Source organism: Drosophila melanogaster, chromosome 2L (genome assembly GCF_000001215.4).
Source record: "Drosophila melanogaster chromosome 2L".
NCBI classification, from domain to species: Eukaryota; Metazoa; Arthropoda; class Insecta; order Diptera; family Drosophilidae; genus Drosophila; species Drosophila melanogaster.
The window spans coordinates 2,262,314-2,286,965 of record NT_033779.5 but is presented as its reverse complement, the minus strand read 5'-3'; the positions used below and the strand labels follow the sequence as shown (position 1 = coordinate 2,286,965).

The 24,652-nt window shown below is 42.0% G+C and overlaps 5 protein-coding genes and 2 long non-coding RNA genes across 12 annotated transcripts; 5 read left to right on the top strand and 2 right to left on the bottom strand.

Moving 5' to 3' along the window:
- Positions 1-92: 92 nt before the first annotated feature.
- Positions 93-1,041, top strand: CG31681 (uncharacterized protein). Its single transcript, NM_164473.2, has one exon. The coding sequence runs from the start codon at positions 122-124 to the stop codon at positions 914-916; it is 795 nt and encodes a 264-aa protein (NP_722789.1). The 5' UTR covers positions 93-121; the 3' UTR covers positions 917-1,041.
- On the bottom strand, positions 1,040-1,803 carry CG4271 (uncharacterized protein). The gene has a single exon (NM_134821.3). It carries the CDS (start codon positions 1,790-1,792, stop codon positions 1,064-1,066), a length of 729 nt encoding a protein of 242 aa, NP_608665.1. The 5' UTR covers positions 1,793-1,803; the 3' UTR covers positions 1,040-1,063.
- Positions 1,804-1,962: 159 nt separating this feature from the next.
- lncRNA:CR43754 (long non-coding RNA:CR43754) lies at positions 1,963-3,261 on the top strand. Of its 2 annotated transcripts, none has more exons than NR_073702.2 (2): positions 1,963-2,471; positions 2,641-3,261. It is a non-coding gene; the product is annotated as a long non-coding RNA:CR43754 (long non-coding RNA). The 2 variants fall into 2 exon arrangements; NR_073701.1 differs by having other exon boundaries at positions 1,963-2,199; positions 2,641-3,181.
- Positions 3,262-7,251: 3,990 nt separating this feature from the next.
- On the top strand, positions 7,252-15,647 carry lncRNA:CR43753 (long non-coding RNA:CR43753). 3 transcript variants are annotated; one of them, NR_073698.1, is made up of 2 exons: positions 7,252-7,336; positions 14,466-15,647. It is a non-coding gene; the product is annotated as a long non-coding RNA:CR43753 (long non-coding RNA). The 3 variants fall into 3 exon arrangements; NR_073699.1 differs by lacking the exon at positions 14,466-15,647 and adding an exon at positions 10,575-11,048; NR_073700.1 differs by lacking the exon at positions 14,466-15,647 and adding an exon at positions 7,715-8,848.
- A 2,178-nt stretch (positions 15,648-17,825) lies between these two features.
- On the top strand, positions 17,826-18,860 carry CG17242 (uncharacterized protein). Of its 2 annotated transcripts, none has more exons than NM_001272992.2 (1): positions 17,826-18,860. In NM_001272992.2, exon 1 carries the CDS (start codon positions 17,873-17,875, stop codon positions 18,608-18,610), a length of 738 nt encoding a protein of 245 aa, NP_001259921.1. In that variant the 5' UTR covers positions 17,826-17,872; the 3' UTR covers positions 18,611-18,860. The 2 variants fall into 2 exon arrangements, with proteins under 2 accessions (NP_001259921.1, NP_722787.1); NM_164472.3 differs by having other exon boundaries at positions 17,826-18,667.
- Positions 18,861-21,644: 2,784 nt separating this feature from the next.
- CG34049 (uncharacterized protein) lies at positions 21,645-22,735 on the top strand. The gene is made up of 3 exons (NM_001038782.2): positions 21,645-22,194; positions 22,257-22,483; positions 22,546-22,735. The coding sequence occupies exons 1-3, from the start codon at positions 21,655-21,657 to the stop codon at positions 22,697-22,699; spliced, it is 921 nt and encodes a 306-aa protein (NP_001033871.2). The 5' UTR covers positions 21,645-21,654; the 3' UTR covers positions 22,700-22,735.
- CG4270 (uncharacterized protein) lies at positions 22,725-23,524 on the bottom strand. 2 transcript variants are annotated; one of them, NM_134819.4, is made up of 3 exons: positions 23,211-23,524; positions 22,924-23,150; positions 22,725-22,869 (listed from the first exon to the last, which is right to left on the bottom strand). In NM_134819.4, the coding sequence occupies exons 1-3, from the start codon at positions 23,406-23,408 to the stop codon at positions 22,782-22,784; spliced, it is 513 nt and encodes a 170-aa protein (NP_608663.1). In that variant the 5' UTR covers positions 23,409-23,524; the 3' UTR covers positions 22,725-22,781. The 2 variants fall into 2 exon arrangements, with proteins under 2 accessions (NP_608663.1, NP_722786.1); NM_164471.2 differs by lacking the exon at positions 22,725-22,869 and having other exon boundaries at positions 22,881-23,150.
- Positions 23,525-24,652: the final 1,128 nt, after the last annotated feature.

The following is a 24,652-nucleotide window of genomic DNA, read 5'->3' as shown; positions in this document are numbered from 1 at the left end:
AGATAAGTTTTCCATAAACTAACTGACTTATATGCCTGGCTTTTTTTTTTTGGGTAGCCCTATAAAAGACGGGCGTGATTTTCAGTTGAAAGATCGGGAACAGAAGTCAAACAGCTCGATAATGTGCTTAAGGCTTTTACTATCTATACTAGTATCAATTGCTGGCCTGGCTTGTGCTGCTCGAATTCCTGGGCCAGAGGAACGGATTGTCGGAGGTTCATACATCCCCATCGAATATGTTCCTTGGCAAGTGTCGGTGCAAAATAATTCGTTACATTGCTGTGGTGGAGTCATCTACAGTGATCGAGCTATTTTGACTGCCGCTCATTGCCTTTCTAATGTAACTGTGACGGATCTATCAGTTCGCGCTGGATCTTCGTATTGGAGCAAAGGTGGTCAGGTGTTAAAGGTGCTAAAGACAATTGCACATCCAAAATACGTGCCTAAACTTTACAATCCGTATGATATTGCTGTGCTAATTTTGGAGGCACCTCTCAGACTTGGTGGCACTGTAAAGAAAATTCCTCTAGCCGAACAGACTCCCGTGGCTGGTACAATTGTTTTGACCTCCGGATGGGGATATACACGAGAGAACTCTTCATTCCTTTGGCCAATACTGCAAGGCGTACATGTAGCCATTCTGAATAGAACGGATTGTCTGAAAGCTTACAAGCACGTTAATATAACTATCGACATGATCTGTGCCGACGGACAAAGATGGGATACTTGTCAAGGTGATTCCGGTGGTCCTTTGATTGAAACAACGAAAGGCGGCCATAGGCAACTCATAGGCATGGTTAGCTGGGGAGACGGTTGTGGTACAAATCCTGGCGTCTACGAAGATATTGCATTCTTCCACAACTGGATCAAATATACAGTTAAAAAAAATATTTACAAAAGTATTGTTAAAATATAATATTTACCTTCACTTAAATAAGTAAAAAAAACTTGTAACCTTTTGTATTCCTAAAATTATAGGTATGAAAACTTATCCATTTTGTTTAGACATCAGAAATGAAATAAAAATGCAATTCTTTTTCCATATAACTAAAAAATTTTTTTTTTATTTATTTTTGATTAGTTTCTCTGCATTCTCTTCTATCCATTCCAGGTAGTGGAAGACGTTCGTGTAAAGTGATGGCAGAACGGCAAACCCGCAGCCGTGTCCTTGCACTGCGATGCCAACCACTTTGTTGGCCAGGACCAAGGGACCTCCATAATCGCCAGGACAAATATCATTTTCGGTGTAAAAGGCGCAAAGAAGTTCCTCGCCAACCGGTTCAACAAGTTCTTCAGCGCACATGCTCCGGGGACGGATTTTGGTAACGCCATTTTGCAGTTTTCTAGTCACGACGTAGGACTCGAGTAGTTTTTCGCCCCATCCCGCATTGCTGGGATATTCGTTTTCAGAGGGTTCTTTGGTGGCCAGTGGAATTTTGGTCACTCGTACGGAAAGCACTGGCTTCTCTAGCCATAAGAGGGCGATATCGTTGTCCCAATTCTTATAATTTTCATGAACCACCAGCGCTGTTACCCTGATAATTCTACCACCTCTATAGATATCCGGCGTTCCCACACGGACTGTGATTCTCTTCACCGGCTTATTCTTGACGCACTGGGCGGCTGTTAGGACAATTCGGCTGTCGATCACAGCACCGCCGCACTCATGATATCCACTTACCCACACGGAGGCAAGAAAGGTCCAGAAGTCAAACTTTGCCTCTACTCCATTATAGATGCCATTGGAGCTTCGTGCAAATAAGATCAACACCCAACAGGATCCAATCAACATTGCGATGTTGTCTTAGATTATGCCAGCACCTAGGCAATCTTAGCGTATCTCGTTTAATCCGGGGAAAATCGCTTTGGATTTGCCTTGGTTACTTAGTGGCCATATTGTTACACTTGTTACACATTGATTTCCATTTTTTTTAAATTTTATTATGAATTTGTATATCACAGTACAAACACCAAGTTCGTGCTGTTCAGCTCTTTCAACATCCAAATAACCTCAGCCAGAACTGAGCACCCAGGATTCAAGGCGAATAGTTTGACCAATAACAACGGGGGCATTGTTGCGAGAATCTCCTCCTGCACGGAGCATTTCAAGGACTTCACAAAGGAGCTCCGCTATCCTTTGACTGATGACATTTCTGGGCCTTCAATATATACCAATGGGTCTAACGAGCTGTGGGACAGGTCAGTGCCACTCAATCTTCTGCGGTCAATCGCGGGTCAAAGAGCAGGTGGTGGTTGATGGGCGGTGGGGGTGGCCATTGGCTAATTGGCGGCCGTAGTTCATTAGTGTGCCAGTCACACGTTGATTAGGCGGTTTGGATTCGGATGCGGTTGCAGTTTGGTGTCGCAACCATAACAACAATAACAATCAGTTGAAATTGATGGGCTGGAAGCAGGATGCAAATGAATGGCACAAAAGTGTCCTTTGACCCGTTGCAATGCCTTTCATTGGGGTAGAAAGATAATGCTGAGGATGATGACGATAAAATAAGGGTTAGCTTAAAGGGCTTACTTATATTTCTTATTGGAAACCATAACATCAAAAAAGTTTCTAAGTTATGGAATGAAATTTTGTACGGTCATAATGAATTGACACGCTTGTTTAACCATCTTATATTTCAGGTAATATTTTCCCCGTGAAATGCAAACAAGCCGCAGACAGCGATGGACATAACTGACAACAATGGCGCCTAATCTCGGTTTAAAACTTACCACAAAACTCCTGGTGAAAACGACACCGGACAAACCGAGTGCGAAACGAGCAAAGTCAGTGGAAAAGTCCCTGGGGAAGAGCTCATTCATCGGAGACAACGGGCAAACAAGATGTGCTGGGCCCATAAATTAGCATCACTTAAGTGGCCAGATGAGAGTTCCTCTGGGGGGCGTGTAATCCTTTCAACGATTAATTGCAACCCAACATCGCCTGAATCCAAAGATCTCGTTGACTGGGGGTCTGGAAATGTGAATATAAATGGCTAAATCAGACTGGGACGTACACAAATGTCATGTGGGACAGCTAATGATATCTACAAATCCCCAAACTCAATCAATTGTGGGGAGGAGAGACAAACTGGAGCTACACTGAGAAACAGAAAAGACAAATGTAGTTTAGGACTTTGGATTTATATCTTAAATTATTGGCAAATAAATTGCAAGAAATCTTACCTCTTAGTTCTGTAAATCACATTCCACTGAAGCCTGAATAAATCGAATAAAAATAAAACCAATAGAATGAAAGATTTTAAAGTCGTGTCAGGGAATTTTGACCTTGATTAACCCCTCTTGCACCGTTGCCAACTCTTTCCCACTGCCATAAATCGTTTTTATGGCTTTCCATTACGCTGGGCAACTGCATTACGTATACGTACGTATACGTAATATGCCTTGGGCAGCCTTGCACTGGTAACCCATTTTTATGTACGCAATTTTTTTTCGCACTAGGCCACACATTTGTGCAGCCTGTCGCCAATCGGTGACTTATTGCATTTTCCCCCACCAAGTCCCGATTTTCCATTGCCTTTTCCCCCGATTTTTCCCGCTTTTGCCCGCTTTGCGAACCCACTGCGAGCAATGCAGTCAACTGAAAACGCACTGTGCAAATAAACAAAGGAAACGAGGCAAAAGTCTAGAGGAAATGCATTCTGTAAGGTGGATGGATGTGGGTGTAAACGAAAGTTGGGCGGATGAGGCATTTGGGGGGTGTGAGAATCTTCCGAGGTCCGGACCCCGGCTTCATTTGCCTGCCAAAACGGATCTCTGGGCCAAAGTGAGTGTGTTCACCTTGACTCATTCGCGGATTTTTCCTTTTCCTCCATTTGCCGCGGCATCTTTCCCTGATTTTTCAGCGCCCTCCTCGCGTTTTTCTCCTTTTCCGTTTGTTTGGCTTTGTTGATGCCGCTTTAACATTTTTAATGAGTTGCAGCGCAAAGAAAAAGGGTGTCCTGTCAAAGGATTAAAAGGACGGAGGGGGACTCGTAACATTTGGGGATCACAACTTTTACATTTCTTACAGAGAAAAAGAGTGAGTTACCGTTTCACAATGGTAAAAATCTAATGTACATAGTTTGAAGGCAAAATAGCTAGATTAAATATGTTTTATGATGGAAATTAAATAATTAGTACTATATATCCGGAAAAACAAAATGAAATGTTTGCTTAATTAAAGCATAAAAAGGATGTTATACTTTGCGAATAAACACATTAAACGACCAGCATATTTATATTTATTTCGCAGCCAGCGAACCAAACAGACATAAAATCGATTGTATGTTATTTCTTTGTGAAAATGATAAAAATGCGCCAATTATTCCGTACGTTTTCGGAAGTGTTAATTCAAATATCACTCTGGCAATTTAAATTCACTGGTTTTTTCTGCCATGTTCAACTAGCGTGTTTGTTTCGTCAATTGGCGGTGAGTGCCAGCGGGAAGCACTGCACTTCGCAGTGATATCGTGTCAGTTGCAATGCAAATTATTGCACTTAAAAGCACTGGAAAAAAAATGGAGTAAAAGCGTACGAAGCGAGCAGGAAGGGAAAAAATCACTTCACAGTGGAGTGACTGACGTCGGCTTACGCATCGCTAAATATTAAAGTGGCAATGAATACAGATTGTCTCGTCAAAAGGCCGCAATCCCACTTCCACTGCGGCGAGCGCAGGACAATGAAACGGGGGACATGTGTGTGCGTGCCAGGACTGGCAGGACTCGCAGAAGGATCCGCCCCTGCGGAAGACTTGAAGAGTGGATTGAGCACCCGTTTGAGGGGATAACTTTGATGCCTCAAAGCGATGTGAAGTGAAGTGGAGTGAAGTCCAGGCCAAACTTTCGACCTAAGTGATTCTTAGCCAGTTAATTGGATCAACTATGTTTGTTCAGCTTCCTGCTAGCTCTAATATGGAAATTTATGGGGCTAAAACTCGAACGTAAGTGGGCGAAAAGTTCGCCAGCCAGCAGCTGTTCTCCTCTGCCGGAAGTTGGGTAAACTTCAAGTTCAATGGCCACGTCTGCGTCCAGTTAGTTGGGGGCTTCAATGAGCTGCCCAATTAGGCGGGTCCATCTTCAGTCCACTAATCTTAAAATTCCACTCGAATGCCCGTACAATTCGAATGCTTTTCATTTCAAGTGGCCAACGGCCTTCGAAAGAGCTTAGACCAAGGCCAAATCAAATATTTGACAGCCCGCCGGGGGCCAAAGTGCAAATAGGAAAAGCTGTCGAAAGTAAAATGTCATCCCTTGAGTGGCGGGCGATTTTCCACGACAAAATTCAACGAGAAACCATTAATTCCACCAACGGAAACATACAAATTCAATTGATGAAATTAATGAAAAGTTTATTTCATTTCCTCGTTTTCCTTTATGAATTCCTGTTCTGTAGAAAATTTCTGCTAATGGCAGAACCTGGATTTCTGGCTCAATTACAAAAAATTATGTTTGTGGAATGGCTGGACTGGCGAGCTAAGAAATTGTAGCCAGAGCTTAATGACATTTTAATTTATTTGTTAGTCACTAATGCTTGTGACTTGGAGGTTACTGATGTTTTGCTTATGGTAACATTAATATTAAATGAAAGTTACTACATTTAAGAATCGAATAAGGTGGCTATTTTCGTAGAAACCTTCTAGGAACCAAGTATGCTCGAGTACGGCAAATTAGAGCTAAGTTCATACAAACTGGAGATGTTGAAAATACCCCGATTATACCCATCTATCCTCCGAATGAACAACTTCATTTGGGAATCAAGAGCTTAGCGGTTAAGCAGCTTACGAGGTGCCCTAAGCCTTATGGCCAAGGTGTTGGTCATCAGATCGAATGGCCGCAACGACAATTACATCTGCGAATGGCCCAGTAAATATCCGGAGCACAATTGGATGGCCATGGGACCGTGTCAAGAGCTAATAAGCAGCCAGCAGCCTCTTTCGCATTGAGTTTCGGTGTGGAGGCCTGGAAAGTTCATTAAGCCGGTGTAAGTTAATTAAAACGCAAACAGGCAAATGGCAAATGATCAAAGTGCCAAAGACAGTGGTCCCGAGGGGCGGGAAAGTGGTATGTCGATGGTGTTAGCGGTGCCAGTGGTGCCAGTAGTACCGTTGGTGTCAGTGGGTCAGGCCCTGGGTGAGTGGGTGTTGCTATAATGGCAAATCACTTTGCACCGCAAACAGAGTCCACTGAACTGGCATTTGAAGCCTCCTCCACACGGGATACAGGACTTGCCACATCCACTTGCCATGTTAACTGCAACATGTGTCAACTGGGTTTGCGGACTTCAAAAAGGGTGGGAAGCTGCGGTTTCGGTTCCCATACAGCATTCAGGGGCGGACAGAAGGAGTCCGGGATCCAGAGGATCCCCACCACCACCACCACCACCATCAACATCACCATCATCGACGCACACCTCGTTGACTCCGATGCCTGCTGAAATTTATTGGAGCACATCAATTCGAGACCCGCTAACTTCGCGCCGAAACTCGCAAAAAGGCCCAACAACATGTTAATGGGTGAGCCTGCTCGAAAGTCCGGCTATCAGTTGCATGACAATTGCAGACACACTTCATCACGTCCTCACAAGCAATAAAATATGGTGAAAAGATAGGCGTTCTTTTATCTAATTTTGTGATGTCCCTTTGAAATATGATGCTTAAAATGTTTCATTTCAGCCACGTACATTTTCTTATCAAGTGCAAGGCCTTTCGGATCATAACTCATCCTTAACGAAAGCCCATTTGTGGGGCAATTAAGAAACGAAACTATGCAAATTTAGTGTTCGGCGAAAGTTTGTACACTTCCCGAGTGCGGAAAGTGCACCTTTTGTGCGGCATCGTTTTTGGTCGCCCACAATTGTTGACTCTTGCATAAATTATAATTATTAAGTGCAGCAGCCACGCCAGCAAGAAAACCCAATTTATTATGCTTTGTTTTCCCTGTTTGCGGTGCCTGTTTTTCTTGTTTTAGTTTTTCTACCTTCGGCTTGTCGTCAAGAGCACCTATAAAGCCATTTTAGTAAACCATTTGTTTTTCGCCCCCAAAAGTGTGCTACATTTTTTGTTGGTTCTGCAGCAATGCGTGCTCCAAAACACAAGTGGCACAACGAAAGCCAGAATATGCCACAGCTGTGGCAGTAACACTAAACAGTATTTTATTTTAAAGAGCTCTAAATAAAAATGTGAACAAATGTAATCATAATTAGCAACAATATATACTTGAAAATACTTTCATTCTTTTGTTTTTCATTCTAAAATTATTAGATATGCTCTAAGTTCACACGAAGCGAAAACTTCCCTCTCTTAGTATTCACCTCGCTCTTTGCGTGGGAAATTTGGTGAGTTTGCGTTCAGCTGGAAAACTCTCTTTTATTATTAGTGTGCGAGTGAAAGTACGTGTACGTGTACGTGTGCGCATTGCGTTTGTGTGCGTTGGTGAATCTTTTTGCCGGTTTGTTTATCTTACATTTCAAGCATTTTGGTGGGGTTTTTTTATGCGCTTCTTTAGCCGGCGTTTATAGCCCATTCAAAAGAGAAACAAAAGAGCGTGTGTTTGTGTGTGTGTGATTTGAGCTGCCAATTGATTGTTTTTGTATAAATTTAAGTGGGCGTGCATGTGTGTGAGTGGGGTCCTCGAAGGCAGACTACAAATATTTACAAGAGCTTTCATTTGTCTGATTGATTTATTTAAATATTTATGTACTTTCTATTTTTGCACAGGGCACTTGTGCGAGTTGATACCGAGGGTTTTGTTAACTTGCAAAATCAAATAGAAAAGGAACGAATGCTGCTCTTTTACTCTCTATTTACTTTCCATATATTGTGTTAGTGTTTGGTGGGGTTCAATAATCAAAAATGCGGATAACATAAGTTAATATTACTGCACTTAATGTACTGAACTTTATTGATGACAATTTGCGCTCGCGGCATATCCATTCGGTGAGCCATAATTCAATTTATGGCCCATGGCAACCTCAAAACCCACTTTAGAGCCGTACCGAGATACACTTGGCAAATATAAGCAAATATAAATATAAATCAACATTCCGCAGAGAACCATGTCTAGAGGCACGGGTGGACTGGGATAGCTGCCAGGGAAAAAGGGAAAGTGAAAACTGGTCAGAGACCGGATGACCGGGCAATGGTCAGCGATAATATCTGGAAACTTTGCCCCCACTGCAGTGGGGCCAGAAGAGCCACAGAATGTGGGACACATGCTGGGGCGATGGTGGTGCGGCAGCCATAGAAGTGGCTCAATGAGACCCACTTGAACCAAAACCCCAACAAATGCGGCTGCGGGACAATGATATTTAGTTATTTAGAAAACCGCAGAGTGCAAAATGCCCGCCGAATGTGCCAATTTCCCACTCCCCCATCGATGGGAAACAATTAAAAATTCGTGTCAAAATACGAACGCGAAGAGGTGGCAAGAATTTTAAATGCATTTCAAGGTTTCTCCACCACACGCAATGTGGCACAGCGATTGCATGTGGCATGCACCCAGCACCATCAGTCATTTGAAGGGTTGGGTCTCATTTAGCGAAAATTAATTTTAAATTACACATACGCCGTGGTTTCCCATCCATCAGCAAGTGGCTCCCTTTAATTAATTGCATTCGGTCCACGCGAACGTTTTTTCTGCTTCTCACTTAATTATAATAAACAATTTTGAGCACTTTTGTCATTTTGCACTGGCATTAAAAAAGGCAACTGAAACTGTCCCGGGGTCAAATAACTACAGCTCGTATGCCACATTACGTATACGCCATGTATTTTTAAACAACGTCAGCGGAGAGGCAAGCAAAGCACAAACAACTCGGAGCCGAAAACGTGAAATTGTGCAACAAATATAATAAAATTTATGTCTCTCAATTACTCACAAATTAAAGTGATGAATATCATCAAGAAAATTGGTTGAACATGATTGGATGTTAATTTGCAGCACTACTCTGATGCATATAAATGAAAAGCTAGCAAGAAAATTAGTTTGCACATAAATGTTAAAAGGATTACCAGCCTTTGACTTGTCGGCCCAGACCACTCCTTCTTACTACCGATTGCCTGGCATTTTTGAGTTGGTTCTTTTCAATTTTGCGGCACTTGACTTGTCGGTTTATTGACACGCCCCGCACACGTCAATCATTGAATGACAGACAGCCAAACACTCGACTTGGAGAGCAGATTGACAGACGTGTATCGAGAAGTCGGTGCTGAGCTGCATCCTTTAGGTTTTTAGCCAGACATGCAGCTCAAGTGCAACTCAGCCCCGATATCTGACGTCCGTTGTCTACGAATATTTTGTATTCAATCCAAACATTTGTCAAGCCATTCAGGCAGACATGTGATGTTGATGCCTGCCAGTGATTTTCGATTTGCAAAATTGACTCCATTTCATTTCGGCGGGGCATATGTTGTGGTGTATTGTTTTCGTCTTTTTGGTTTGCGCATAATTCACTGCGAATGTATTGCAAATTACCCATGAAAAGCTCAACATAATTCAACGACATTCTATAATTAAAGGCATCAGTAATTCATATGCCAGACAATGACAGATGACAAGGTGTGGAAAATAGAATAATTATTTGTCATCCACAGGCTAATGACTTCTGGTACATAAGACCATTATGAGTACTGCCATTAGTTTAAATAGAAATATTCGATTCCAATGGCGGGTCTAAACGTCATTTTTTATCCGTATAAGCATCTAATTGTCAACCAGCTGAGCGAATGGTACATATAAATGTCCCACTAAACTGGAACACCCGCGCTTTGCTGGCCATTTGTCACACTAAGTATACGCCGTGGTGTCACATAAATTGTCGCAGATAGAGTGTCTGGGTAAACGGATACTTTGTCTTGCTCGCATTTTAATTGAGTACATTATACAGCCGTCCGAGATGCTGAGAACCTTTTCTGAATATTAAACGCCATTAAGTGTCCCCCAATCGGCCATTTGCCCAGGACTTTTTCCCACCGCCGCTGATTGATTGCCGGCCATTTCGTAATTAGTGACACATTTAACCATTCATTTGTCCATGTTTGCTTGTGGGCCAGCACATGTTTACACACTTATTTGCCTGTTGTTGGCCTGTCTGCAGGACCAACAAATGCGTAGTGCAAACAAGCCAAGCTCGAGTGTTCAATTAACAGCAAATTCGAAAATTCAAATTGCCAACTTTTTCGTAAACTGCAATTTGCGCAAATATTTGCAGGGCATTTCATTAGGGCCCAATTAAAATGCATGTAATAAAACCACAAGCAGCCTTAATAAACTTTAGCTGAGCCTTTGGTTTCAAATATTTTTGGTATGCAAGCTATTTACTCGGCCACTCAATCGCCACTTAATTAAGTTGATGAATGGCTTAGGACTTAAGGTATTTACACAATTTAATATTAAAAAGTAATTAAGGTAAAAGCTGTACATGCACATGCCACAAGACACAAGCAATCAAAAAAAATATATATATATTTTTAAAGCACACATTGTAGTCTTGAACTTTACAGTAAGTGAACCCCAATTTAACCCCATAAATCATAACACAAATTTAATTATATATCCTAAATTCAATTTCTTTTGCAGGCTCCCACGATTCGTGGATAAACTATATTCGAAAATTTGCCATTAATCATCGATGTTCAAACGAAATTGCCTAGAAATCGCCAGGCAAGCCAAACAAGCTCAAACTCTTTGCATAAATCTCGACCAACTTTTGCAGCCGTTTGAAACAAAAAGAGGAGCAGAATTAAAACTGTGCAAAAATTCAACAAAAATGGAGATGTTCCACACTTTTCAGCTATTTCTTTTATTATGCCGTAACTAACCAACTCAACAGGAGCAAAATCTGGAACACTATTGGCTAAAAGGAGTCAACCAGCCGGGCTTTGACAACGCTTTCGGTGCTCCATTCGCCGGATCCAGCGAAGCCAGTTAACCGCAATAATTTATGCCTTTGAGCCGTGTTTGAGTCAAAGTCTTTTGTCTCTATGTCTGTATGTGTGTGGGTGGGTGTGTGTGTGTGGTGTGGGTTTGTGTGGCCACATAATTTTGCCTATTAAAGTGAAACACTAACAGCGCTTATCATTACAGCAGAGCACCGGAAAAACAAGGCAAACAACAGCGAGCATCTCGGCTGCGTGGCGCATCCTTTCGTCGACGCCATTTTGTTTAGTTTATGCCGTGCCAGTGTGTGTGTGTGTTTGTGTGTTAGTGTGTGCTTGGGTGTCAGTATGCGGCTGTGTGTGTCTGACGGGGAAGTCCCTGCCTCGCACTTTCTAATGCAAAAAACCGACTTTTCAGCACAAATTTTTAGCAAAATTAAAATATTTATGTTGCCGACGTGCTTAATGCCCGTGCTGTTTCGCCCAAAACCCATGCACCCACTTCCCCCAACTTTCCGCTGCCCCCTCTTGTTTAGTTTTCGGAGTGTATGGGTTTCCTGGTCGGGACTACGTGCGTAGTCCGGATGCTAGCGATGATGAGCAGCGGTTTGGTACCCTATCCGCGAAAGGGTATTGCATTGGTCAGCCACGAGAAGGTGGGAAACTGAAAGGAATCCTTGAAAGTCAATCTTCACGAAAGATATATAGAAAACTAAAGCAAGTGGGAAATCTTAAAGAAGAAAAGAAAATATTTTAAAATTTTTGTTTAAAATTCATCACCATTAATGCCGTTCAGCTCATCCAGAGCATTTCCCATTCGATATTCACCATTTAATTATATATTCCTCTCCAGTTTTAATGTTGAGCTCCCACACACACACACACGCATACGCTCACGCTCACCCACACTCACGCGTCCTGGGGCAAATGCCCTGCATTAACTTCCTTCCTGTCCCGCTCTGTCTTTCGGCGAAAGGACGACACTGCCACTTAATGTTCGCGCTTTAGCAATATGAAATGCAGGACGAGGGTGTTCCATTTTGCCACGATTTCCGCGGCAAGCTGCAGTTGCTGCCATATTAAAAACAATATATTTGCGTCAACTTTCGCACTGGTCATTTATGGCCTTCAATGGCCATTAACTATTTACATTTCCGGCTGCACTTTGTGCGCGCACATGATTTACACTTTTGCGGGCGTTTTTAAAGTATCATTAAGATGATGGAGCAAGAAACCGAAAACGGCGAAAAAAGTAAATTAAAGCAAACGCCTTAGGCGTTGTTCCACTTATTCTGCAGATACTTCCTCTACTGGGCTTCAATTTTTTCTGTGTCTTTTTAACGCTTGCCCTTTACATTTCCCATTTGCCGTCTGCTCCTTGTTAAAAACGCTCGAAATTTATGACTATTCTGGGACCTGCGGCAGCTTGCGGCTGAAATGCTCTTAGATTTTTCCCCTCTGCCTTCTGCGGTTTGCTTCCACTGGGCTCTTTTTGCCATCCATTGTCCTGGATTGTGGTCACAGGGTTTAAAGTTTAAGCAATTGCAGATTTGCCTTTTAATTGTTGCCTCTGTTTTGGTCCAGAAAGCAAGAAATACATTTGCCAAACTCTGGAGTTTGTAATGGAATTGCCAAATGAAAATGGTTTTTTGCCATTTATATTTGAAAGCCAAACATTAAGTATTTTTTTTCTCAAGTGCCAAAACAAATTAAAACTTGCTTAAAACAAACAAATTACATCATATTTTCTGGTTATATTTGCAAATACATATTTCGTTTTGTTTTATTGAATCGAATTGATAGCTGGGTAAATGTTTTACACCACTCAAAGGTTGCTCCAATCGAAAGTTTGAGCAAAGAGCACAGAAAAAGAAGTTCTTTCAAAACTCTTCCTTCCAATTTTTCAGTCGACTGCATTTGATTTCATTTCATTTCTCAAGCCAGCCACGACAGATGGCAAATAAGTTGCCCATACGCCACGTTGTGCAGAATAAAAACGCAGAACGAAAAGCAGAAGGAGCCGGCGGAGAAAACCTCAAGAAATTCAATTCCATAACAAATGAAGTGCAAAACAGATGTCCATCTCGTCACAAATGTAAGCTGCGAACTTTCGAGTCGGGCAATGAAAATACAAACGGAAATTAAGTCGACTACCAGCTGATAATAGCTAAAATATTCAATGTGATTTCTGACCTCTGGCTTTCATTCTGCTCTATTTCTTACTTTCTTTTATGTGTGTGTGTGTGTGTGTGTGTGCTGTCCAGTAACTTAAATTTAAACAACTAAAAGCGTGTGCCAAAATGAACAACAAAGCTGCTGCAACTCGCAGAGCAACAAACTAAAACCCACAAAAACCAAAACCGAATGTGGATGATGAAGAGTGTTTGTGTCGATGAGACTGCGGCCGCATTTCGCACAAATATTGACACATGTGCGGGGTCGGTTGGAGCTGCAATATTCCCATGCCCATGCCCTATAGCCAAGCCCCAGCATCTCCCATCCTGATCCGCAGCCCGAAAACACCACAAAAACCCAACCTGTCCCGGCCATTAGATGATTTATAGGTCAGAGATGGCAAACCGATGCCGAAAAGGAAAACAAAAGCGAAACCGAAATGAAATCGAGGTCCGGCAACTGCAACATCGATTGACAGGAGTTGCAGCTGAAAAGACTGATGCACTGAGAGAAAAGTATCAACGAACTTTGAGTACAACAAAACCAAATGAACTCACCCTGGGGATAGTAATTAAGTAGCTGTATATAAAGCATAAGTTTCTTGACACAGTTTTCAAACTAAATAGTGCCCATTCGCATTGTGATTTCTCGCTCTGCATTATTCGGTTCCCCAAAGTTGAAACAGACACTTTACGGACATGGCAACAAAGTGTTTTCCTCCGCTTTCCCATCCTTAGTCAGCAGTAATTAACGAAAATTGCTCTAATGAAAAAGGCTCTGGTAAATGTGGATTGCATTGACAGCAGTCAGGTATCGGGGTACATGGGGATATATATTTATATATATATGTGCATATATATTCGATTCCGCACATGTCGAGCCCGAATTTGACAGAGGGAAAGTGTTAGGTTCCACCGGCATTGTTCTGCGCGCTCCTATTGTTGATTAATAATTCAGCCGATGTCGGAACAAAGGATTGGATAGATTCGGGTCAGGGTTCGGCCCAGTCTGGTCACTATAACGCAGCCCTGGGCACTGCCAGTTAAACATCGATGTGACAGGCGATATGCAGGGAGCATCGCCATTGTTTTAGTTGAGATTTAATGTCTGCGATTCCAAAGGACTCGTTTTTAAAACAATTAAGGGGGGGCACCACCATAAAGTCTTAATCACTTTGCCATTGAAACGACATATATGCGATTACGCAACTTAAACAGCAGGCAGGCATATTTGATTACACGTTTCACCTTTGATATCAAGAAGCAATTTAAATATTCCAAAACGATTCACCGGAAACTTTCACTCAGTTACAATGTCTTACTGTCCCCTTTGCCACTTGCCTCCGTACACATTCCCATAACATCCTCCTGCTCTCCGCAGTTATTAACTATTCATAACTTTTTGAATTCAATTTTAGCAAGTCCTTGTCGTCCTTCCACACCCGGATCCAATCAAGAAATTCCCCCCGGATAGCACGGCGATCCCAGAGAAGGTAAACACTTTAAGGTGTCATATGTAGCTAATGTGGCTGGCAAAAGTTGGTGCGATCTGCACGAAAATGAAATGGAGACCTCGCCTGAATGGAGGTGACCACAGCAGGATATCGCATGTGTTGGCAGGACATAAATTCAAATTTGTAACACAACTTGTTTCGGACAATGGAACTGAAAGTGGCGGTAGTGCGAGCGGAAAAATTGAAATTAAAAACTTGTGCTGTTCGAGAGTATGACAATAACAAGGCACCCACATCAAGCATTTGTCCTGTCGGCATTTGCCTTTCACTCCATCTCCATTTGCCCCTGTCTATGTGTGTGAGTACAAATGTCCGTTGTGCATATGTGTGCGCCGCCATTGCTGTATGAATATTCGTGTGGCACTCGCTCGTTTATTTGCTCGCATTACAATTACCAAAGGACCAAAAGGACCTAGACGCCCGTACACGTACGCAATTTGTTTGCACACCTCCACCTCCAAGGGAACAGGACATAGGACACAGGACACAACAGGATGCAGGAGCAGCAGCAGGACTAGTGTTAGTTTGCCCAGTTACACAAACAAATTAATTTCGGCCAGACATTCGAAATGTTTAGCACATTGGGCAACGTTTGTAATTGAATATCGTTGGGGGACTCGACGAAAATTTCACAGCCGAAACACCAGTCAGTGGGTCAAATTATGCAAAACTAATTATGATTATGCGATGAGCATCGCATTGTCAATGGGCACGCCCACTCGAAATCGAGGCCAGGGTGTCACAATAATGCGTCAAATGACGCGTGGCCATCGCCATTCACTAGAGAATTCCATTACATGGATAAAAATATTCAAATAACATGAAAAACACGAAAATGCTAAATGTGTTATTAGAGCCAGCTAATTGGTGTTGTATCAAATTATTGATGACACTGAATGATGATGACCGAAGCATCAGGATTCTAAAGAGTAACCTCTGCCGTAATAACGAAAATTGACAGCCTGTATTATGCAAAATGAGACTGGTTAATAATTTTCCAGTTTGAAATTATTTCACAAACTTTGTTGACTTGATCAATAAAAGAGATGGGCAGACAACCTAGAAATAACGAACATAATGCCAACTAAAAGTAGTTTAGCTTCAAGGTATCAAAATCATAATTAAATATGTATTGTATTTAAATATTTCATATTAAATAACAAATGTTTGAGTAATTAAAAGGCATGCAAACAAGCATCAAATCAACTTATATTAGTGCACAAAAGGCACAACAAAAATAAAAAATATTTATTTGCCTTGTTTATTATTTGTTTATTATTTATTATTTTATTTATTTATTTGCCAGCGGAAGTTGTGAAGCGGCGCCTGTGTGCAGGATATTAAAAGGACACGTAGTCATGCATGTAAAGTGCCGACGGTCACATATGGAGGCTGTCCTCGTCCTGCTTTTCACACATTTCCCCGAGTTTTTCCCACACATTTGGGTCCTGGAAAATTATGAGCCCGAGAGGGCAATGGCTGGCCGAAAAAAAAAAAGTTCCGAGCTCATTTTTATTTTCGAGGTTTCCGCCGCAAACTTCTTTTGTGGGCTGTCAGAACGCTAAGTGTTGAAAGCGCCTTTGTGGTCCACAGAGAGAATTTTAATTAAAACTCCTAATGAATTTTTAACACGATCTCCGGCACAACTTAAAGAGCAGGAGCGCAAACAGAAGCCGGAGACAATCCCCGGAGTCAGCGAATTGCCTGCGGTTTCCTTGCTCCATCTCCTCGCTTTTTTTTCGTGGCTAAAAATGATGACCACAAGAGCAGCGCCAAAAAGTCATCACGTGACCACACGATTGTGTGGTCAACACATTGACCCCACGATGCCTTTTGGCCCAGAGCCTGATCCCTCGCCTCCTAGCATCCCTTTCGGATTCTGTGCTAATGACATTTCAACTATTTTAATCTTCTCTCTCACTTGGCATTAATTAAATTGCAATTTCTTTTGCCTGTGGTTTTTGCCCATACACATTCAAGTATTTACACAAGGAGAGAGCCCACTTTGCGGCCAAAAGTTGGGCAAATCCACGAGGATAAGCCCCAACAACTTCCGATTAAATTGACAACCCAATTAGCTAAGGAGCCTCCGGGCACACCATAAATACTTCGAATATCCGGCGAACAAACAACAGCAGGAGATTGCATAAATCTCCAGTTGGAAGGGATGAAAAAAAGAATAAAGGGAATGGAAACGATTGCCAGGATAACGAAGCGCCAAGGATGCCGCCTGTCTGCATTAACCCGATGGCTGCTCTTGGCATTATTTAAAATCACAGAGCCTTCAAATTGCATTTTAATAGAATTTATTGCGCCGAACCGATTTCGCCAAGCGAGAAAAATACCCAGAACGGATGCGGAAAAGCACAAAAAATAAGGGGACTGCAACACTTGACTTTCCATGTTGTTTGAAGCAATAAAATGCTATTCTCAAGCAGTCGCATTGATATGCCGCCACTGGGGAAAATGGAGGAAATGGAGGAGCGCGGAAAATATACTTGGTATACGATAACAATGCCAGCTCCTCTCAGCTGAGCTCCTGCTAAGGATAAGAACCGGGCTCAGTGCAGCGGAGCGCATCAATTCCGCCATTTCCATTTCACAATTCAAAATGCGAAATCCGTTGCCAGGACGAGAGATGCACAATTGCAACACAAATTATTACTTGGCTTCGCTCCAGAAGGCCTTAAATTACAATTTGCGAAATATATGTATACGTCTTGCACAGCAGGTTTCCCAGGGAAAGCGGGTAGCGGAAGGCGGAAAAACTGCAGCCACAGGAAGCCATTTAGTTCGGCTTTTCACCCCCACGGCGTGGCCATAATTCTTTCATAAAAATCAACAGCCAAATGGCAACTGTTGTCTGTCGCCCGAAAGATAAACTTTGCTCACCACTTTTGTAAATAATTTATTTTCACTGGTCACCACTGAGTATGCTTGATAATCGTAATTACTGTAAGAGGTTCCCAAGAAATGGCGAAAGAAAAGCATTTCTCTGGGAAATTAATGGCTGCAACTCTCACAGCTATATTTGAACAGCCAATTTGCTATGAAAAAAGTATTTATAACACCGCAGCAAAAAAATATGTTAATTTAAATGATATAACCAATTACTATGCCAACCTGACTACGAATTTATCTGCCTCCACAATCATGCTCTAAAATTTGAATCAGTAAATCTAAAGTCGTATGTAAAACGAAAGCGTGACTAAACAAAAATATCAAAATTACTCTATATAAGATAAAGCAAAATGCATTTTGTTAGTAGTCTGTGATCTCTACGCGGTGGTTGTAGAAAGTATTTCTTCAAAATGCTGCTCAAAGGCATTCTTCTATTAGTTTCCATTGCTCAAATAGCAGCAGATTTCAAATCGATTGGCATTGAACAAGCTCCCTGGCAGGCTTCCGTTCAAATAAACGACAAACATCACTGCGGAGGAGTGATATACAGCGAAGATATCATCCTGACCATTGCCGAGTGTGTGAGAAAGGCCAGATTGGAATTCATCTCGGTGCGAGTGGGGTCTGCCCAGGAAAACGCCGGTGGCACTGTGCTGAAGGTCGAGAAGATGAGGCTGCAAGTACTTGGCCTGCGTCCCAGTGATGTGGCCATACTCCAGCTGAGATCGCCGCTGTACTTGGACGGCGGAATTCGGGCCATTCCCTTGGCCACCATACCATTAGTGCCGGGAACGAATGCCTCCGTTTCGGGTTGGGGTCAACTCTCTGCCATGAATCCTTCGTCGGAAGTTTTACTGAGAGTCGATGTAAAAATCCAAGATCAATTGATGTGCGCGACAAACCTTGCTCTGAAGGGCAGACTTATGAGTGTGGGCGAGATCTGCGCAGCACCTGCGGGAGAAATTCCCTACGCCTGTCAAGGATTCGTCGGCGGTCCTTTGGTTGCCAATAATCGGCTGTATGGAATCCTTTCCTGGCAAAGTGCCTGCGACGTCCTCAATAAATCTAGTGTCTATGCCAATATCGCGATGTTCAAAGTGTGGATTGAATCCACTGTTAAGCTAATGAATTTCTTCAGAATAGGCTAGGCATTTTAAAACGACCTTTAAAATATACGTTTAAAAAATCAACAGTTTGTGCTGCACAAAATTGGTCAAATTGTTTTCGCTCAACCATAAAACGCACACACATCGTTTTTTATTTGCTGGTTTCGCTGCGAAATTGAAATTTAATTCATTTGCATTTTTTCTATGATCTGGGAGAGAGCGGCACAGATGAACATTATTAATACGGCCCATAAGCCCAATAAATGCTCATGATTCCCCGCGTTGTTCTCATTTTGGTTCCTGCTCTCGCTGTATGGCTGTGCATTTTTTATGGTTATGAGCCTCATTGTGTTGGCCATTAAAATTGGTATTGTTATGACCGTTGTCAGCCATGAGTCATGAGGGGTTTGACCCACAGCGGAGGCCAGAGCCACTAAGGCCAGGGATGCAGCTGGCGATCAGGAGGGGATTTTAAAACGAACATCTAGATAGATAAAGGATATTTAAGAAATACATTGCTATATCTGGTAACTTAACTCAAGATCATCTTAAAATTTAATTTTCTTTCAGTAAGAATTATAATCTGGAGCTATTTTATGAATATAAAACTATACTTATACTTAAAACTTTACTTATTTCTCTCCATCCAAGACAAAAAAACACAGTTTTGATTTCAGCCTGGATTGGTTTAAAATCGGCTTAACTGCAACCCTGCAACTCAAATCAGCGGGAAGAGCAGCATCTGCATTGTCAGCTTAATAATTACAACACGCATACGAGCGCACACACACACACACTGACAAACAATGGCCGCTGCATCTGTGTGCAATTTGAACATGGGATATTCGCTGGCGAAGTGAAAAACTGAAGGGAAAAACCTGCTGGAAAACTGGCAGACATTTGCACGTCGTCAGCGTCGACACATTAAAATAAATGAGACTTTTGCCTTTAAGCAGCTGCTCTTGTTGGTGTTTCTGTTCTTGTTGTTGCTGTTGTTGGTTGCTGCTGCTGTTGTTGCAGTTGCAATTATTATTGCCGCTGTTGTTGCAATAGCATTTCCACGTTTCGCCCAACGCCTTGAAAATTACACGCAAATTACAATGCATAACGAAGAAAGCTTTCACTGAGAGGAACTTCCTTCGCCCTTCGACTTTCGGTTCCTGCCCCACAGCCTCCGTCTCCCGCTGCCACGCCCCCTCCCCCCCTGACCTCATTTACCCCTGGTTAACGGGTAAGAAGATGTGGTAGTGCGGGGTGGGGGGACAGAAATAAGTTACCCTGTCTGCTTAATTACATTGTAAAACTCATTGGCAGTCGGCAGGATTTATTGGCAGACAGTGCGATCCGAAGTTTTGGGTTTCCCATGGAAATTGCACACCTTTTGTTGTCCCACTTTCTTTTGTGGTAATTAAATTGAACTTTTGTCTGCGGCTTTTTGACAGTTGAACGCATTTAACCATTCGACGAGGTGTACAATGGCACAAAGAGTCCTGTGTGACGGCTGCGGAAACTAAGTGGTAAATGCGGCTTATTCCCTCAGGTGTTGAAATTTTAATATTAAAGCCAAAAGGATTTTCACTTTATTCGTATTTCACTCATCTTATGCCATATATTTTTGTAATTAAAATTTAATAGTTGCTTGAGTCTAATAGATTTTCCTTTTTTCCCCGAACTTCATAAACATAACCGCAACTAATTAAATATATTTATTGTAGGTCAACATTAAATTGAAATTTAATACAAAAAATGGGAAATTGTTAAAATCATTTACATAGAAGAATATTTTTTAACCGACCTAGCACGATTAAAAAAGGACCTTCGGTTCAGTAGCGCAATATATGTAACCATCACGTACATCAGGACACCAGAGGGTCCCTCTTCCTTTTTTGGCAGCTTGTGGAAATTAAAAAAAACCCAAAAAGCGCCATAAAAATTCATAGTATACTTTTTGGGGCAGGCCTTATGATCACTTCTTCCTGCTGGGATTTTGTTGCGAGTGTGTGTATGTGTGTGAATTTAAATTTTACCAATTTTTATGCTGTTGTTTTGACCGTTCCCATTTTGGTTGACTCGCTTTTGTTGCAGGCTGCTGAAATTTCTGTGGCATTACGCCAACCAACTTTGACGTGATGCCAGTAACACGTATATGTATCGTATACGTATCTGTCTGTGTGTCTATGGATATTTGCGATGGTGTGCTTGTCACTTGTTGACGGTGTGAAACTGAAGCCAACAGCGAAAGTCGCTTGCCGTTCGCCTGTCGCCCCTAAAAGTGGTTTATTGGGTTAACGGTTACGGTTACGGTTACGGGGGTTTCAATAATATAGCTCCTGCCTCACGGAAAGTGGCAAGTCGGAAAATGTTAAGGTTCTACGAATCAGTTTAGGTAGAATACCGAAAATTTGATTTCTCAGAGATTTTAAAGGGTATGGTTAATGACATTCAACATTAAATTATTCAAACGGTCAGAGAGTGCAGCAGTCATGTACAATATTTAAATAAAAAGTCCAATTACCAGTATTATTAGTTTGTATATTTAACGTAGTATTCATTACAAAGCCTAACGATCTGAACTCAATATCAATGAAAGCACGGCATGGAAATTGAATCATAAATATTTTTATCTCCATCAATTCATCAACAGTCCGCTAAAAAACATTCCCCCAAAACTCCGGGCGTAAAAAATTCCATTTTAATTTTCATGCCCAAGTGACAAACAGTCAATCAAAAAGCAGGCTAACTCGGTGGAGGTCAGAGGTCACGGGGAGAGGAGGGGAGCTTGCTGCTACCATAATTTCACCTTGACACCTTTGTGACCCGTCACCACCCGCTGCTCATACACGCCCCGTTGATATTTATGGCAGAAATTTAAAATTAATGATGTGTGACGCGAAATTGTCGCCAAAATAAACGGGAAAAAACAGAATTAATATTAATAAAAAAAAAGGAAAGCCAGGATAACGTGCGCTGGTGAAAGCGAAAAGTCTAGGAAAAAGCAACACCAGCCACCAGTCTCTTTAACTTCATATACAAAATAATTTCCAACTTACAAAATTTTCGATATTACTATGAATATATTAAATTAAATGGAGATTGAAAATAAAGTCCAGTCGGCAGAGAAATGTCCTTTGCAGATAATTCAGCACAATGACGCTACGTTTATTGGTTGCGATTCAAGCAACCGCGATTTGGAAAAGTGCCGCAGCTGCCTCACTTCCTTCTGCCGTAAACCCATTAAGATTTACCATAATTCCCGGAACTATCTGGCCTGCGAGGTCCAGAGATCACAATCTATAAATTCCATAAAGTCACTGCCAGTCAAATTTCCATCAACACCAAATAGATCACTTAACACAGAAAAGGATTGGTCGCATGGTAAAAGGTGTTTACAATGCGCAGCTCCCAAGTGCAAAACATCTTCCAGAAGTTCCATTCAGTCGAAAAAACTGAAAAAAGATAAGAAGTCTCTGTTAAAGGAATTTGAAATATACAAAATTCCTATCATTCGACGCAAGCCTATAAAACAAGCTGTACTAAGGGAAACCAATAAGTACCGAAGGCTTCACAACGCCAATCCCCTGAAAATGGATGAAAAACTTTGTTCCTATGCACAGGAGTGGGCAGATGTATGTAGATGTATTTAATATAAATAGATCCTTTCTTTTTCACCTAAACTTGATTTCCACAGCATTTGGCTGATCTGAACAAACTGGAAACTCGACCTAATCCTCTTTACGGCGAGAATATTATGCGTGTCCGGAGATCCAAATTCTCCGTGGATCAAATACTGAAACTCTGGTACCAAGAAAAATACAACTACGATTACTTAAAGCCAGGCTTTAATTTGTACACTGGACATTTTACCCAGTTGGTTTGGAGAGAGTCAGAGTTCCTGGGAGTGGGCGTGGCATGCGAGTGGGTTCATAATTTTAAGTCATACTAAAAATAATCCGAAACTAACTACATTTTACACGCAGTGTTTCCTCCATTTGGATTGTGTGCAATTACCATCCGCCTGGAAATGTAAGCGAACATTTCAGGGAAAATGTCCTGCCTAGAAAATTCCTTCTACTTAAATCGGACTTGGATGCCAAGGAAACTAGAAAATCGAAACATCACAATTTAAAATAGAAAATGGTAAATAAAACAAACAAATACTGGACCTAGATTACGCTTTTATTATGCTTAAAATTTTGATCAAAAAATCCCAGAGTTATTGCTTTGGCGGCACATTATCCTTGAACAAACCCACAACATTGCCGGGAGGATTGTAGTTGCAAACCACCCAAGTTCTATCCGCTCTATTGGAAGACATGTATGAATAGGATTACCATAGCCATAGCCATAAGACTCACTTTCGGGCCACACCCGAACCCATTTCCACCGACGACTTCCAAATGAGCTGAGTAAAGTGTCCAGCGGTGGGCACAAACTGCGCCTTGTTGAAATCGTAGCTATTGATTTCCCGATACCACATTTCCACCGGCAGATCACCGGTCACATCCATTCCACCGGAGAGGAAAATGTTTTCGCCGTACTTGGGATTGGGTCTGTGCGCCATTGTGTTCTGATCGCGGAGATGCTGGAAATGGGTGCAAATTAATATAAAATACTATAGAATACTCTTTATCCCTCATCCTACATTGGCCCATTCCTGAGCCAGCTTATTTAGTGCAGCATTAATGGTCACCGCGGGACAGCCGTGCATTGCCCGATATTTATTGGTGGTATTGAAGACCTCCTTCAGGAAGAGCTCGTTGTTGCCCTTGGTATCCTGACCCCTGGGACCTGGAGGGCGCTCGTGGGTTTTGGGAATGGGCGCTACGTTTCTCTTCGCCATATTTCTTTGGGGGATTGGCTGGCGCCGTGATTTAGTTAACCAAATTTACGTATGCCTAATGACTTTTTAAGCTAGCTGGCTAGATCAACATTTCTCGTTTTTAAGTTACAAAATTAAGTGGTTATTATACATGTATACAAGGCAGTCAATTAAAATTTTCACTGAGTTCTGAATAGCTCACCCATCAATCACAATGTTTTGTTTACAGCCGAAAAACCCTTTTTTCAAACCGCCTCATAATCTGGCCTAAACATCGGTATTAGCATTGTGATTGATACCGCAAACACAGGCTGTGGGTGACGGATTCACAGGACGTGTGCGTGCCCAAATCCATTGACGGGAATTAGACAGACTGTATCACACATCCTTCTTCTGCATCTGCCGATGGGATTAACCAACGTGACGTATGAGTGATGCATGTCACTGGGTTTGGTTATTAATGAGCCGGCGATTCTTTCGCAATCCAGCCATATGGCTGGATATGTAGGTGCAGGCAAATCGGGCAATTGGAGTGGCATTAATTGCCGACTGAATCGAGCTGGATAATGCGAGTTGGCCGACATGGAGGCCCCTTATCAATCGCCCGCAGCGCCGCCCATGGAAGTGCAAATTTCGATGTCGAAACACTCGGAATATTAAATTATTTAAGTGTGTGAGTGTGTGTCTGCGCTGCGGGTGGTGCTTCAAGTGTGAATCCCTAATGAGTTGTGCAAATGCAAATCAATGGACCGGCCGATGTCGCTGCTCCCGGCAGAGATTAAGCCGATGCTCCGATGTACAGATAGGCGGATACAGCCGCAGGACAGGCTGACTCGCTGAAATTATCCTGTGCGCCGCAAGGTGGATGCGGGGTCACAGCATTGCGTTTGATATACTCATGTGCCAGGCACTAAATTATGGCCCAGCTCATTGATTTATGTGAATTTGTGTACTAAGTACTTAAGTACTCGGCCATAAGCTTAAAGCTGGATAAAATAGTTTATTAAGCCGCGAATTTAAATAAGTATTAATGTTAATACAGATTAAAGCCAATTTGGTTAATTGGTAATATATAATTCAATCAATATCAAAGATTAGGATGAATTTCAATTCAATTAATCGGGAGCTCCCTTTTCCATTTCTTATTTTCATTTGCTCTATAGACAAAGATATTTTCGAAATGGATAAATGGCTCCATTTAAGCCGCTGGTAGAATTTCTGGTAATATTGTAATAAACTTTAAGCCTGCTCGCTGCATTTCAGGT

What these genes read in the sequence shown, in the direction of transcription:
- CG31681 (NM_164473.2), top strand. Translation starts at nt 122, where the DNA reads ATGTGCTTAAGGCTTTTACTATCTATACTAGTATCAATTGCTGGCCTG.
- CG4271 (NM_134821.3), bottom strand. Translation starts at nt 1,792, where the DNA reads ATGTTGATTGGATCCTGTTGGGTGTTGATCTTATTTGCACGAAGCTCC.
- CG17242 (NM_001272992.2), top strand. Translation starts at nt 17,873, where the DNA reads ATGCTGCTCAAAGGCATTCTTCTATTAGTTTCCATTGCTCAAATAGCA.
- CG34049 (NM_001038782.2), top strand. Translation starts at nt 21,655, where the DNA reads ATGGAGATTGAAAATAAAGTCCAGTCGGCAGAGAAATGTCCTTTGCAG. An exon ending in ATGCACAGGAGTGGGCAGAT is followed by an intron (nt 22,195 to 22,256) that starts GTATGTAGATGT and finishes TGATTTCCACAG; the next exon opens with CATTTGGCTGATCTGAACAA. An exon ending in GGAGTGGGCGTGGCATGCGA is followed by an intron (nt 22,484 to 22,545) that starts GTGGGTTCATAA and finishes TTTTACACGCAG; the next exon opens with TGTTTCCTCCATTTGGATTG.
- CG4270 (NM_134819.4), bottom strand. Translation starts at nt 23,408, where the DNA reads ATGGCGAAGAGAAACGTAGCGCCCATTCCCAAAACCCACGAGCGCCCT. An exon ending in TGGCTCAGGAATGGGCCAAT is followed by an intron (nt 23,151 to 23,210) that starts GTAGGATGAGGG and finishes ACCCATTTCCAG; the next exon opens with CATCTCCGCGATCAGAACAC. An exon ending in GGTTCGGGTGTGGCCCGAAA is followed by an intron (nt 22,870 to 22,923) that starts GTGAGTCTTATG and finishes GTCTTCCAATAG; the next exon opens with AGCGGATAGAACTTGGGTGG.